The sequence below is a fragment of the Aethina tumida genome, chromosome 3 (assembly GCF_024364675.1).
Source record: "Aethina tumida isolate Nest 87 chromosome 3, icAetTumi1.1, whole genome shotgun sequence".
Lineage (NCBI taxonomy): Eukaryota > Metazoa > Arthropoda > Insecta > Coleoptera > Nitidulidae > Aethina > Aethina tumida.
The window spans coordinates 2,423,156-2,439,410 of NC_065437.1; the positions used below are offsets into that span (position 1 = coordinate 2,423,156).

The 16,255-nt window shown below is 30.1% G+C and overlaps 1 protein-coding gene across 2 annotated transcripts in view; it reads left to right on the top strand.

Annotated features, from left to right (window-relative positions):
• Window positions 1-14,056, top strand: part of LOC109601179 (organic cation transporter protein-like) — a 30,037-nt gene extending 15,981 nt beyond the window's left edge. For both annotated transcript variants that reach the window (XM_049964784.1, XM_049964783.1), the window contains exons 2-7: window positions 8,227-8,583; window positions 11,245-11,421; window positions 11,588-11,855; window positions 11,907-12,216; window positions 12,738-13,067; window positions 13,127-14,056. In XM_049964784.1, coding sequence (XP_049820741.1) covers window positions 8,229-8,583; window positions 11,245-11,421; window positions 11,588-11,855; window positions 11,907-12,216; window positions 12,738-13,067; window positions 13,127-13,315 — 1,629 coding nt within the window. In that variant the 5' untranslated portion in view covers window positions 8,227-8,228 and the 3' untranslated portion in view covers window positions 13,316-14,056. The remainder of the gene's footprint in view (window positions 1-8,226; window positions 8,584-11,244; window positions 11,422-11,587; window positions 11,856-11,906; window positions 12,217-12,737; window positions 13,068-13,126) is intronic.
• Window positions 14,057-16,255: the final 2,199 nt, after the last annotated feature.

A 16,255-nucleotide genomic window follows, 5' to 3' on the forward strand; every position in this document is an offset into this window, starting at 1 on the left:
TTATGTGAGGTATAATTATATATTATTTAAAGACTCCTCAATATAAAGTACAAATTTTGACAATAAAATGTGTATATCCAAAAAGTAAAGTTAGTTAAACTATAAAATGTCTCTATAAGATGTGCTTTAACTTTTAATTTTATTTGACAACAATAAAATCTATAATTTTTTGGAATAAAATGTATAAATTTTGTCAATAAAATGTATACATTTTGACAATAAAATGTATACATTTTGACAATAAAATGTGTATACACAAAAAGTAAGGTTAGTTGATTTAGAAAGTGTGTCTATAAAATGTTTTTAAATTTAATTTTATTTGACAATTCTTATTTCTCATAACAATGCATCAATATGTATTAAATTAGAAAATCTGTTTTTTTCATTTAATTTTATTTAACAAATACTTTGGAATACATATATTTTATAAATTAATAACTTACTTATTTTTTATGTGAGGTATTATACATTATTTAAAGACTCCTCAATTTTTGACAATAAAATGTGTATACCCAAAAAGTATGGTTATTTAAATTACAAAATGTCTCTATGAGAAGTATTTTAACTTTTAATTTAAAACATGTATTTTTTATGAAATAATAACTCAGTTGTTTTTCATGTGAGATACAATTATAAATTACTCAAAAGAGAATAATATAAATTTTGACAATTAAATGTGATTACATAGGATGAAACGTTAGTTAAACTTGAAAATGTGACTATAAATGTATTTTTACATTTAATTTTATTTGACAATCTGAAAAACTCCTCAATAAAATGTATGAATTTTGACAATAAAATGTGTATCTATAGAAAGAAAGGTTAGTTAAACTAGAAATTTCTCAAAAAAGGATAATAACTCCTCAATAACTCCTCATACATAGAAAAATTTAGTATTTTTACATTTAATTTCATTTGACAATTAACAATGCATTAATTACTTTAAAATATGTTTTTTATGAATGAATAATTCAGGTGTGAGGTATAAATACTCAAAAGGAACAATATCTCCTCAATAAAAGTATAAATTTTGGCAATAAAATGGATATACATTAAAGTAATCAATCAGAAAAAGTTAATAGAATTTAATACGTTTAATTATGTTTAACACAGCTTAATTTTCAAGATAATGTGTTAATCGTTATATGTTAATAATGAAGTTGTTTTTATGCTAATAATAATAGATTACACAAAAAATGATAATTACTTTTAGATAAAATATATTTATTTCGACAGCAAAATAAATACAAAGGGTTAAGGTAATCAAACACAATTTGTCTGTGTCTCTTTTAAGATTAATTTTATTGAACAAAGCTTAATTTCCAAGATAATGCAAAACCACTTAATTAACATATATTTATTACCATTTAATTTCACAATTGTTTTGTAAAATGAATAAATTTTAACAGTAAAATATAAAGTCAACAAAATTATTTATTTTTATGTTTATTTTTGTGTTTATTTAATGCAACAATACATATTTTGTTAAAAAAAAGGGCTATTCAATATAAATTTATTTATCATGATTTAAAAATACGGTTGTACTCGATAAAAAACAATAATTTGACAATAATATGTATAAATTTTGACAATAAAATGTGTATACACAAAAAGTGAGGTTAGATATTGTAATAACTCGACAATAATGTGTAAAAATTTTGACAATTAAATATGTATACACAAAAAGTGAGGTTAGAAATTGTAATACATCTATTGTATGTTCAATTTTATTTAATAATGCTTAATTTTTATAATAATACACAATCATTTATAAAACATATATTTAGTATGAATTAATAATATAGTTGTTTTCTGTATCGAACATAATAATTATGGTTTATTCATAAATAACTCATCAATAAAATATACACAAAAAGTAAAGATATTTAGTCATTTTTTATATGTTTTTCAATTAGTTGAAAATTTTACTTATGAATTATTAATGCTGTTGTTTATTTGAGACATAATTATAGATTACCCATAAAAGAATAATAATAAAATATACACAAAAAATTAAAATATTCAACTCAACTGAATAATTACGTTGTAAAACAAAATAATATTAGTTTAATTATTAATTGATAAATGAATCTATTATTAAATAATTTTCGCCTTGAATTTAATTCTTTATAAACAATTAGGCCAATTCTAAATAGTTGCCTGAAGCATAAAATGATAAAATTACATATCACACATGTCGATTAAACTTTCCATTCAAATTTTAATTGCTCCTATTTTTCATTACAGTTTTGCTCGTAAAAAAATTGTTCAAGATAAAAATTCGTTGTCATGGAAAAAACTCAATGATGAGGAGAAATTTGACGAAGTGATTGTTCTTTGCAAAACCTGACACACTTTAATTTTAATAATATTCAAATGAACGTAAACCAGTTGTTGTTAACAATGGCCATAATTGTTGTGGAATTATAATTTACCTAAGGCCAAATAATCCTGCAATTATTTATCCTCCCATAATTCCCCACGATGGCAGATTAATAAAATTAAAACCCATATTTTATTGCCATCACCATTATTATTGTAATTATCAAACCAACTCAATAAAATTATTACAATCCGTGTAATTTATTTGATAAAAAAATTACGAATTGTTTAACCACGTAAGTCCTGATGATGCGGAAACCGACCTTCAATCGATGATGCAAATTAAGATTTACTACGTTACTCAGTCATTGGGAAAAAAGGCACCTAATTTTAATGTGGAATTAAAACAGTCCAGAACAAAACGTAGTATGAAAATTACTTGTATGAACTTATTAAAATGTCACTTCCTCATTACACTTACTTCAGCGTAAACGAACAAACAAAATATAAATTAGCTCATTAAAATTATTTAAGTCGTTTTGTTTATTTAACACGTTTATTCAATTAAATATTGATCTTATCTGTGCGTATTTGTGGTGGTGACACACACACAAACAATTAACACTTTTTGGAAACACGACTTAAGCCATGAAAGCTTCTGAGAAAGACCCCCCTCAGTACTTTACCTAGGAGCAAGTACCTGCTGCATCCCGGACAATATATGCAACAAACATGGCTCCAAGTGCACAATTGAGACCGACAAAAGCTGCAGTGATGTTCTCCAAAGCTAAAAGATTTGTGTACACCACAGTTTCCGACACCCCTGGACCAGCAGATTATTATATTCCGGCCAAAAAACCCAACCCCTGTTACAGTATAAACAGGACGGAAAGGTTCCCTCAACGTTATGACCAAGGGCAGTGCAGTGCTTGCTGTAGGAACCGTAAATACAAAGACTTCCCCTATGCCAACTACCAGTTATATTTTAGTGATGATGATGATGAGAGTTGTTATTGCTTATCAGAATCAGATGGGGAGTTTCAAATCACAGATGAGTACTTATGGGATGATTTTGACAATTATACCTCACAGAGTGAGCAGAAGAGTCTACAAGAACTAGAAGAAAAAGAGAAAAAGGCCCTCACTGATATACTCTTCAACAAGACCTCCAACAAGGCAAAGGTGGTGAAAGGAGTAGGAGAGTTTGAATTTGATGATGAGTATCTGTGGGACGACTACGACGCCTTGACAACCAAAGAGGAGCAGGAGAGTCTCCGTGACTTGGAAGATTTGGAGAAGAAGGCGCTGTCAAAAATGTTATCCTCTTCCCTTCAATCTTTTGGTACTCATGAGGAAGAAAATTACAGCTTAGAAGCTGTAAATAACAAAACTCCCAAACAAGAAGAACCAAATTCTGATATCCTCTCCAACAAGGCAAAGGCGGTAAAAGGAACAGGAGAGTTTGAATTTGATGATGAATATTTGTGGGATGACTTAGACGCCTTTACAACCAAAGAGGAGCAGAAAAGCCTCCGTGACTTGGAAGACTTAGAGAAGAAGGAGCTGTCAAAAATTTTATCCTCTTCCCTTCAATCTTCTGGAACTCCTGAGGAGGTGCATTACAGCTTAGAAGTTCCCAAACAAGAACAGCCAGAAAGTCAAAGTCCAACTTCTGATGTTGGGCTTAATCTTTCTATTGATGACTTCAAGTTTTCGGAGGAATACTTCGATTGTGACTACGAAAAGGAACGACGCCCTCTTCGTAAACTGGAAGAGTTGGAAAAGATGGAGCTTAGAAAAATCTTGTCTGTTGAAAACATGGAGGAGTATTCGTATAATTTAGATGAATTTAAGGAGGCAAACATAGTCTTTCACAACAAAAAGGTCTCTCCCCATTCATGTGAGCAAAAATCGGGAAAGAAGAAAAGAACAAACCATTCCAAAAGGTCAGGCTTAAAAGACCTGACAGGCGAAGAACGCTTCCTTCGTGAGGAGTTCGAGAGGCGAGAGTTGTCAAAGATTATTCTCTCCAATAGAAAAGTTGCATCATCCAAAGAAATACCTCTTGAGATGAACAATCCTAATGATTATTTGGGTGAGACAGAGAAATTGATGCACATTCTAATAACTGAGCATTTTAAAAACATGCGCAGTGATCCAACGCAGACAATGACCAAAGAAGACTCCACCAAGTTAGTTGGTGGTTTGGCAGACCTTCTAAAGAACTGCTCAATGAACGATTCTTTAGTTAATGAAGCTAAGGAATCATTTGATTTGTTATGTGTGTCCACCGACTCTGGTATTCTCTAATAATACTGTAAATTATATAATTTATTGTTGAATAATAAAGTTATTGTTTTAGAAAGTTTGTGTTTGACTTACTGCTGCAATAAATTAAAAATATCAATATTAAAATTAATGAGCTGGGTTGACAAAATGGAATCATAAAATTGTGGTTCATGACTTTGAACAAACTATTAAATATTTTAAGGCTTTCTTAATGAAAACAAGAACATTAGATGCACGTGCACAAGTAATGGGACTTTTACTTTGTGGATTTAAGTTATTTTTAACTTATAGTTAGTTGCAATTATATTATGGTCTCTAGTTGGCTCAAAATAACTAATTAAAACAAATGTATTATGAAAAATTAATATTAAAGTAAAGATGATGATGATGGTTGACCCAAAATTGAAGTTTAAGATTATCTCAGCGAAAAGAACAAGGTCATCTTCGTAAATTAGCAACAATTGGAAAGATAGCAATTACAATAATCTTGTCACGTTTTCATAAAATGTAAAATTGCATGATTAAGAATAATTATTTGAAGAAAAAATATTGATAGAAAGTAAATGAACTTGAATGAAGTTACATTCTTCTAAAATAACTGAAGAACAAAATCAGAAAATAATCTGTATATTAAGTTCAACAGTTGTCTAAAATCGGTTACAATGTCAAACAAGCTAGAAAAGAGAAAATATTCTTCTAAAATAATTGAAGAACATAAATAAATTGGTGATTTAACTGAAGAACTCTTCTATAAATAATTCTTAAGTTAATGAAACTATGATTGCTCTTCATTCTTCTAAAATAATTGAACAGGATAAGGAAACATTAATTATATCATGTTGAACAATTCTTCCAATATTTCCAAGGCCAAATAAGGAGGAAGAACTGGGATTTCTTTTAAAGTTACCATTCCTTCTTCTGAAATAACTGATTTCAAAAAAATCTACAAAATCCAAAACAGGCAATGATGGAGGACCAAATAAATTGGTGATTTGACTGAAAAACTCTTCCATAAATAATTCTTAAGTGAATGAAACTCTTCATTATTCTAAAATAATTGATGGATAAGATCAGAAAACAAATATTTTATCAAGTTTAACAGTTCTTTTCATATCTATCATTCAAAAGGTCCCAAGTTACCTTTCATTCTATTAAAATAACTGAAGAACAATATCAGAAAACAATCAATATATAGCTTAACAGTTCTTCTAAGATGTATTATTTAAATATTTCCTCCTGAGATGAAAGGTTTAAAAAAATGTAGGAACATCCAACACAATCAACGATGGAGGAAGATTTTGGCAAATAAATTGGTGGTTTGACTGAAGAATTCTTCCATAAATAATTCTTAAGTGAATGAAACTCTTCTTTGTTCTAAAATAATTGAAGAGCAATATCAGAAAACAATAATTATATCAAGTTTGACTGTTCTTCCAATATTTATCATCCAAAAGGTTCTAAGTTGGAAGAACTGGATTTTATTTTAAAGTTACCTTTCATTCTTTTAAAATAACTGAAGAACAAAAGCAGAAAACAATCACTGTATTAAGCTTAACAGTTCTTCTAAGATGTATTATTTACATATTTACTTCTGAGATAAAAGATTTCAAAAAAATGTAGAAACATCCACCACAGGAAATGATGGAGGAAGATTCTGGCAAATAAATTGATGGTTTTACAGAAAAACTCTTCCATAAATAATTCTTAAGTGAATGTAACTATAATTGCCCTTCATTCTTTTAAAATAATAGAAGAACAAGCTCAGAAAATAATCATTAAATCAAGTTTAACAGTTTTTCTTCCTATCTATGTTCAAAAGTTCAAAGTTCTTCTTCTAAATAACTCTAACTAAAATATCATTATCTTAACCTTAACAGTTCTTCTAAAATCCTTTATTTAAAAGTTTCTTCCTAAGATGAAAATTTTAAAAAATGTACAAACTTCCAACTCAGGCAATTGTAGAGAAAGATTCTGTTAAGAAAGTTGGTGGTTTGACTGTAGAACTCTTCCATGAATAATTCTCAAGATTTAAGTCTATAATTGACCTTAATTCTTCTAAAGTAACTGAAGAGAAAGATTATAAAACAATCATTACATCATGTTTAATACTTCTTCTAAAATATATGATTTAAAAGTTTCCTCTTGAGAAGGAAGAAGACAAGCAGTGGTGAAGAAAGATTTTGTCCAATAATTTGAGGGTTAAACTAAAGAACTCTTTCATGAATGATTCTTTCCCTTCATTCTTTTTAATTAACAGAAGAACAAGATGAAAAGACAATTAATTATATTAAGCTTCTCCTGAGGTGATAGAAAACTTCAGAAACATGTTGGAAGATCTAACTCAGGCAATGACAGAGGAAGATTCTTCCAAATTAGTTAGTAATTTAGCTGAAGAACTCTTCCATGAATGAAGAAAGAATTGTAGAGTTTTTGATGACGAATCTCTTCAAAAATTGGCCTATATAATTTTTGACTGATAATGTTTGTTTTAGAATGTGTGTGTTCATAGTAAATATTTTAATTAATATTAAAATTAATTAACAATATTATCACCATAATGATTTATGACTTGAGTTAAACTTTGGACAAACTATTAAATATTTAGAGCCTTTCTCAACGAAAACAAGAACATTAGATGCACGTGGCCTAATGATGAGATTTGTGGATTTATTTTTAACATATTATTAGTTGCAATTACATTTTATAAGTATTTATCATCTCCAGTTGACCCAAATTATATAAACTATTATAAAACAATTATAAAAAAGCACAAAAATTAATATTAAAACCAATTAAAATCAACTCAAAGTCATTATTTATTATCAGCATCTTATCGAACTGAAAAAACACATTAATAATTGTCATTATTATCCTACTAAAGACGTTTTTAAATAAATAAAAGTTTATTTATAATTTTATTTGGCTTGCAAATTGTGAGGTCTGCGATAATGGTTATTATAGTTAAATCAAACAATTCTATTTAAAATTAAGAACTGAACAAATTTTAGCATTGTTCGTTGTTGGTTTGGCTCATTTAAATTGTTAATGTGAGAAAAGTGATACTTTTATGACGTTTTACTAATAAATACCGATAATTATAATGCATTCACACACACACACACACACAAGTTGGTCATTGTTAATTAATGTGAAATTAGCCATCATGATTCAATTAAATAATTTTACATGTAATTAAACTTAGAAGCATGGGATTGGTTTGAGTTACAACATTAAACCATGTGTTTGTGAAAAAACAAATTTCAAATATTGTTATTCCCATGTGACTGACTGCAGATGTCCAAATACTAAAGCGCATATTTAATTTTCCTTGAACTATATTTAAACTATGTTTTTTATAATAAATAAATATATTTGTTTAATATCTAATTGTACCCATGTTCCACAGGCATTTATTTGTGTGTTTCCAACACAGTAATTAGTGTATAATAGAATAATTAATGTACTTCAGTGTAATTATATTGACTACAACTTGTCAACTTGTTAGTGGTACCATTAGTAAGTGATAAATGTTGTAGCTGTCACCTCAAGTGTGTCCAAAAACATGCCCACTTTATCTAGAGAAAAAAAATTAAGTAGTTCCACTTTTTGTTGCAGCAATGCCCGACGAAAAGAAGAAAAAGGTGGAGGAGGAGGAGGAGGACATAATATCGAAGGCCATCGGGGAGTTCGGCCGGTGGCAGCTGCTGCACACCTTCCTGCTGTCCCTCTTCAACATTCCCTGCACGTGGCACATCTTCGCCCCGACGTTCTTCTCGATCAAAAGGAACTACTGGTGCTCGCAGCCGAGTGAGTTCAGTGACGTGCCCGTGTCAGTGTGGCTTAACTGCACCCAATCGTCGGACTCGTGTCTCACCATAGACTTAGCTAATGTTAATCGCGATGACATTTACTCATGCAACTTGGACGAGCTGCAGATGCAGCCCTGTCACAAATGGGATTTCCAAGGACCAGGTACTAATTTTTTTTTCTTCCTGCTATTTATAGGGGTGAATTGGATGACGACGACGTTCTTGATGATGCAAAATTTGAATTCATAAACAGGTGACGCACATTGAAGGTCTATTTTTGGATCACTTCCAAAATCTAATGTGTTTTCCTAATAAGTGCCGGTTGATTGGAAACAGACTCTCGTTATTAAATTAATGATGGCATATTCGAAATTCATTTAAAAACACTTCTATCTTAATTCGTCTAAAAAATCTCAAGTTAGTCCTGGCAACAGTAACCATAGCCACCATATTTATTAATAAATCAAGAGAAAATGGAAAACAACTCAAACTTATCAGTTTTTTCTAAAATCTATTACTTAAAACTATTTATCTCAAGTTTAAAAGCTCTTCCAAAACTTATTATTTAAAATATATAGAGAAATAAAGAAAAAGAAAGAAGTTGAAGCTGTTGAAGTTATTGTCTTCATATGGTAAAGTTTCTTCTTAATATTCTGGTATTAGACAAGTACCAAATACCTCATTGGAAGGGTTGGAAAAGGTAGATCTTCCTCTTGAAGTTTTTCTTCATTTTATTGGAACAAGCTAAGAACCATAATAAACAAATTACATATCTTAAGTTTAACAGTACTTCTAAAATCTACTATTTAAAAAAATCAATGAAATTCAATCATAATGATAATTACATAACTAAAGACGAAGAATCACTTCGAAGTATATAATTAAGGGGAAAACTGAAGCTTTTAACTTATATGTATGGGAAAGCCTCCCTCTTGATTATTTGGAATTAGAAAAGTACCTTCAGATTTAAGGTCAGAATGATGTTATAAAATAGAATAAAAGAGCAGTTGAAGCTTTAACTTAAATGTCAGAGAAATTTTATGATGATTATAGTTATCCAAAATCAAGAATCATCCCAAAAAATAGGAGAAAGGGAGAAGCTCAGTCCTTGGAGCAAGTTTTCTACAAAGTGCCAAATTACTCATTGGAAAAGATGGAACTTCCCCTTCATTCTTCTAAAATATGTAAAATACAAGATTAAAAACAACTGCTTATCTCAAGTTTAATAGTTCTTCTATAAATTACTATTTAAAAGATATATAGAGAAATTTCATGATAATTATAGTCGGCCAAGATCAAGAATCATCTCATAAAATAAGGGAAAAGAAGAAGCTGAGTCCTTGAAGAAGTCTTGAAAGTTTCCTATTGTTGTTTTGGACTTACAAAGTGCCAAATTGCTCATTGGAAGAGTTAGAAAAGATGGAACTTCCATTTAAGTTTCCCTTCGTTCTTCTAAAATATGTAAAATACAAGATTAAAAACAACTGCTTATCTCAAGTTTAATAGTTCTTCTAAAAACTACTATTTAAAAGACATATAGAGAAATTTCATGATGATTATAGTCGGCCAAGATCGAGAATCATCTCATAAAATAAGGGAAAAGAAGAAGCTGAGTCCTTGAAGAAGTCTTGAAAGTTTCCTATTGTTGTTTTGGACTTATAAAGTACCAAATTGCTCATTGGAAGAGTTAGAAAAGATGGAATTTCCATTTAAGTTTCCCTTCGTTCTTCTAAAATATGTAAAATAAAAGATTAAAAACAACTGTTTATCTCAAGTTTAGTAGTTCTTCTAAAAACTACTATTTAAAAGACATAGAGATAAATTTCATGATGATTATAGTTGTCCAAAATCAAGAATCATCTCAAAAAATAAGAGAAAGGGAGAAGCTGAGTACTTGAAGAAGTCTTGAAAGTTTCCTATTGTTGTTTTGGACTTACAAAGTGCCAAATTGCTCATTGGAAGAGTTGGAAAGATGGAACTTCCATTTAAGTTTCCCTTCGTTCTTCTAAAATATGTAAAATACAATATTAAAAACAACTGCTTATCTCAAGTTTAATAGTTCTTCTAAAATCTACTACGAGAAATTTCGTGATGATTATAGATGTCCAAGATCAAGAATCATCTCATAAAATAAGAGAAAGGGAGAAGTTTCCCTTCATTCTTCTAAAATATGTAAAATACATCTTCCTTTGCTTCTCTTCATCCTTCTGAAATAAATGAAAAACAAGGTTAGAAAACAAATGCTTTTTTCAAAGACATAGATATAGTTACATAAAGATTAAGAATCTTCTCACAAAATATAAAGAAGAAGAAGTAAAAGGCTCTTTATGGGAACATTACCTCTTATTCTTTTGGACCGCGACATTTCTGATTCTTTTCATTCATTTGGCATGAAGAATCATCACACAAAATTGAAGAAAGGGGAAGCTGCAGCTTTTGTCTTCGTACGAGGGAGTTTCCTCTTATTCTTCTGTAATTTGAAATGCAAAATTCCTAATTGAAAGAGTTGAACAAGCTGGAACTTCTCTTAATGTTTCACCTACTTCCTCTGGAACAAGTGAAAGATAAGGATATTTAAAACTTTTACAGCATCTTTATAATCTGATGTATAAAAGAAACATATGAATTCCACAATTGTAATAATTAAATAATGAATCAGGATTGCTTTTTAAATCAGAAGCTAAGAAAGGCTGAAGCTTTTCTCTTCATTCTTCTAGTATCAGAAGACTCAGAGAAGCTGGAGCTTATGTCAACGAGTCTTTTAATCAAAGTTTCACAGAAAAGTCTTCTGTCATTGACTTCACAATGGTTTGCTTCATTTCAGGTGAAACTATTATCTCCGAATTCGACCTGCTATGTGATAGAAAATCGCTAATCAATTTAGCCGAAATGACTTTCCTTGCTGGAGTGGCATTCGGTGGTCTGATCTGTGGAATAATGTCAGATAAATTCGGAAGAAAGAAAACCTTGATGTTTTCAGTCCTCATTCAGACTTTAGTTGGTAAGTAACTTAAACTCTTAAACTTCTCCTAGAAGTTCTGTAGAAGATTTGATATAAAATTAGTCCATTGGTTTATGAGTGGTAACCGGCGCATCCGCCAAAGTATATAATATACCTTAATTAAACCATTTAACTGACTTGGTTATCAGTAAAGCTTGTTTCACAGGAACAGCAATCGCCTTCGCCCCTTGGTTTGAGCTGTACTTCATCCTGAGGGCAGCCCTGGGTTTCATATCAGTGTCAGTAGTCTTCAGCGGCTTCGTCCTGTCCATTGAACTTGTTGGAGGCCATTGGCGCACCGTCGCCGGCATATCATACCTCTTCCCAGTCTCCATAAGCTACATGACTATAGCAGGCGTCGCCTACTTGATACAGGACTGGAGGCAGCTGCAGCTAGCAATTTCGTTGCCCGGCTTCATATTCGTTGTGTTGTGGTAGGTCTTCTTAGGTAACTGTTAACGTGGGTTAATTCTGTAGAATTGCAGGTGGGTGTTGCCGGAGTCGCCACGCTGGTTGTTGGCCATGGGACGCACCCATGAGGTCATGAGGATCTTGGAGGGGGCCGCCAAGATGAACCAAAGGGACCTGCCACAAAATTTGGACAAGCAACTGTTGCCCAGCACCATCGACGTCAACGAACCGGAGCCCAACGTTGGTGTCTTGGACTTGTTCAAGACACCATCCATGTGCAAACGCACCATGATCCTCTTCCTGATTTGGTTCAGCGTCTATTTGGTTTACTATGGATTGACGCTCAACATGCAGAATATTGGAGGCAACTTGTACATCAATTCGGTGAGAATATTTATAGTGGCAGGAACCACTGTTTATTTGAACACGTGTAAATCAAATAAATATTAACTTGTAACCAGTTGGACGCCAAGAAAAATGTTGTTTACAGTTTAACACTTTTGGTATTTAGTGTGGCAACGTTTGCCAAAACGCATAAATTTAAATATCGGGCGTAAATCATCAAACGATTTCCCACAATAACTCATTTGTGGCTTGTGTTCATCAGTTATTAATAAACACATAATGGTGCTAGTTAGATGAAGAAATGTGGTGTTAGTACCTTCACCTGATCTCCTGTTATCATTATCATTGTCAATTGATCATGAACACATGCACGAAGAGTCTGGCACACATTTCAAATAATTGCATATTAAATTAAACGTTGCCCAACAATTTACATGTGGATATTATTTACAAATAATACGTTTCCTAGTGACCTTGCCACCGTAACTTAAAACCACAATTAATTAAAACACAACAAACGCCATTTCGTTCCGTCCTAACTCGTTGTTGTTTTGTCTCAGGCTTTGATGGGTGCAGTAGAAATACCGGCCATAGCAGTCAGCATCCTGATCCTGATCAAAGGAGGCAGAAGATGGCCCCTGGCTCTGACCATGATCGTGTCCGGCGTGTGCATCTTCACCATCCCCATCGACATGTACGCCTCCCCCAACCTGCAGTGGCTCAGTACCACCCTGACGTTGAACAGCAAGCTGTGCATCAGCAGCTCCAACGCCATCATGCCCGTGTACACGGCCGAGTTGTACCCCACGACCATCAGGAACATCGGCGTGGGGGCCGCCAACGTTTCGGCCGGCATAGCCCTCATTTTGGTGCCGTACTTGTGGGAGCTGGTACGTCTTATTATTATAAACTCTTCTCGGGCATCATTAATGAAGGTTGGGTTTTACAGGCGACGTTCTTCCCCGGCCTGCCCATGCTCCTGATAGCACTCTTCGGCATCGTCGGTGGAGCTTCCGTGCTGTTTTTGCCGGAAACAGGAAGTGCCCCTCTGGTGGACACCATCAAGGGGGACGAGGAAGTACCAACAGTGCGCAACAGCGACCCAAACGAAACGAAAAGGATTAATAATAACTGTTGAAATTTATCTAATTTGTACACTTAATTTTTATATCTAGTTCCTTTGTATAGAAAACATTAATACTCGTTAATGATGTAACTTTTTTATGTACAACAAAAACTTAATTTAGGACTAAACATGTATTCTCATTAGAGTTAATTAATTAATTTTTTTTTAACCAAATTACTTTTTGTACCTTCAGATGTTAGAACAAAAATTTGAATGTGTTACAGTCGAACTGTAATTATTATTATTAATTAGCTTGTTGCTCAAAAAAAATCAAACAACATTATATGTTTCTTGTCAAAAATTGTTGTGTTAAAACACTATATTAGTGTAAACATATAAACGTTGCAATGTATTAAATCAAAGTGCAAATTAATGTAAAACATTTTGGTTTAATATAAACCACCAATTTCAGCCATGTACAATTTATTTATTTTAATTTAAATTTATAGGGCTAAGTACTTATAGTTAATAGTAATATAAAAATATATAAACAAAGCCACTTAAATTGTTTACTTTTGAGACTGTGAAAATTGTCAAAAAAATTATTTACTCAAATAAGTGTCAAAATCTTGATGTCAATTAGGATCAACTTTTGTAGACTGTAAATTTATTGTTTTATATATTTTTATAATGTTGTCTATTTATTGTAGAGACCTATCGAAACCAAATATGTTTTAGAATATTTTTGTATTATATTAGTGTTGTATACAATGTCTAACTTAATTTTTTTATTATTAAATAATTGTATATAAACTGGTTGTTTTATTTAAATCGTTTTTAATGCAAGAAACTTTGATGGACCCTTTAAAAACAACATTTTTATTAATAGTTTTGGGTATTTTTAAACATTAAAATACCCTTTACACGTGTAAATGGTGTTTTGTCAAATACGTATTTCATTTATTTAAATTGTGTCAAAATCTTGACGTTAATTAGATACATTTTTGTAGGTTATATAAATTTATTGTTTTGTAAACTTTTACATAATTTTTGAAGAGATTTATTTCTCCAAATATGTTTCAGAATATTTTTCTATAAATTATTGTTGTATTTAGTATCTGACTTATTTTTTTAACATTAAATAATTATGTATAAACTGATTATTTTATTGAAATCGTTTTTAATACAAGAAACTTTGGTGGGCCTTTAAAAACAACATTTTTATTAATAGTTTTGGACATTTTTAAACATTAAATGAATGGTTAAACAATATTTTGACAAATATTTATTTTATTTATTCAAATAAATGTCTAATTGTGTCAAAATCTTGACGTTAATTAGATACATTTTTGTAGGTTAAATAAATTTATAGTTTTATAAACTTTTACATCAATTTTGAAGAGATTTATTGACTCCAAATATGTTTTAGAATATTTTTCTATAAATTATTGTTATATTCAGTATCTGACTTATTTTTTAACATTAAATAATTGTGTATAAACTGATTATTTTATTGAAATCGTTTTTAATACAAGAAACTTTCTTGGGCCCTTAAAAACAACATTTTTATCAATATTTTTGGGAATTTTTAAACATTACATGATTGGGTAAAGAATATTTTGACAAATATTTATTGTATTTATCCAAATAAATGTGTAATTGTGTCAAAATCTTGACGTCAATTTGACACATTTTTGTAGGTTAAATAAATTTATTGTTTTGTAAACTTTTATATAATTTTTGAAGAGATTTATTGTCTCTAAATATGTTTTAGAATATTTTTCTATAAATTATTATTGTATTCAACATTAAATAATTGTGTATAAACTGATTATTTTATTGAAATCGTTTTTAATACAAGAAACTTTGGTGGGCCCTTAAAAACAACATTTTTATTAATATTTTTGGGCATTTTTAAACATTAAATGAATGGGTAAAGCATATTTTGTCAAATATTTATTTTATTCACTCAAATAAATGTGTAATTGTGTCAAAATCTTACATCAATTTGACACATTTTTGTAGGTTAAATCAATTTATTGTTTTGTAAACTTTTATATAATATGTTTTAGAATATTTTTCTATAAATTATTGTTGTATACAATATCTGACTTATTTTTTTTTAACATTAAATAATTGGATATAAACTGGTTGTTTTATTTAAATCATTTTTAATACAAAAAACTTTGGTGGATCCCTTAAAAACGACATTTTTACTAATATTTTTGAGTATTTTTAAACATTAAATGAGTGAGTAAAATATACATTGTCAAAAATTTATTTTATTTATTCAAATAAATGAGTAAATTGTGTCAAAATTTTGATGTCAATTAGCTTCATTTTTGTAGGTTAAATAAATTTATTTTTTTGTAAACTTTTATATTATTTTTTAGAGATTTATTGACCAACCAAATATGTTCCTACAAATTACTGTTGTATATACATATTTTTTTTTTTTTCAATTAAAAACTGACTGAATTTTGGCAGTAAATATTACTTTGTCAAGAACTTATTTTATTTACTCAAATTAATGTTCAATTTTGAGGTTAATTGTGAACAATATTCAGTCTTATATATTAGAATAATTTTGAATTATGTTATAATGTGTAATTTATTTTTTTATTAATATTAAATAAATGTATAAAGACTAATTTTATTTAAATTATTTATTATATAAGAAGTTTTACCCCCAAAAATAATGTTTTTATTATTTTTTGTGCATCCCCACGTTTTGTACTGAATTACATCTGTGATAAATAGATAAATTTTAAAATCAATAGGTAGTTATTACATCCAAATGTCATACGCAACCTTCGGATGTTAATTAAACACCCCAGAGTCACGTTGTCGGAGTGCAGCTTGGAACTGCAACTGAAAGTTTTCACGGTCAAACAAACAAATCGTTAAATTCCGCCGTTCAAGCGCAATGCATGACCCAAATACAATCAGCCCACTAATCACCCTCACCTATCGGTAACTCCAAAAACCATTCGAATCTTACCATAAACGACC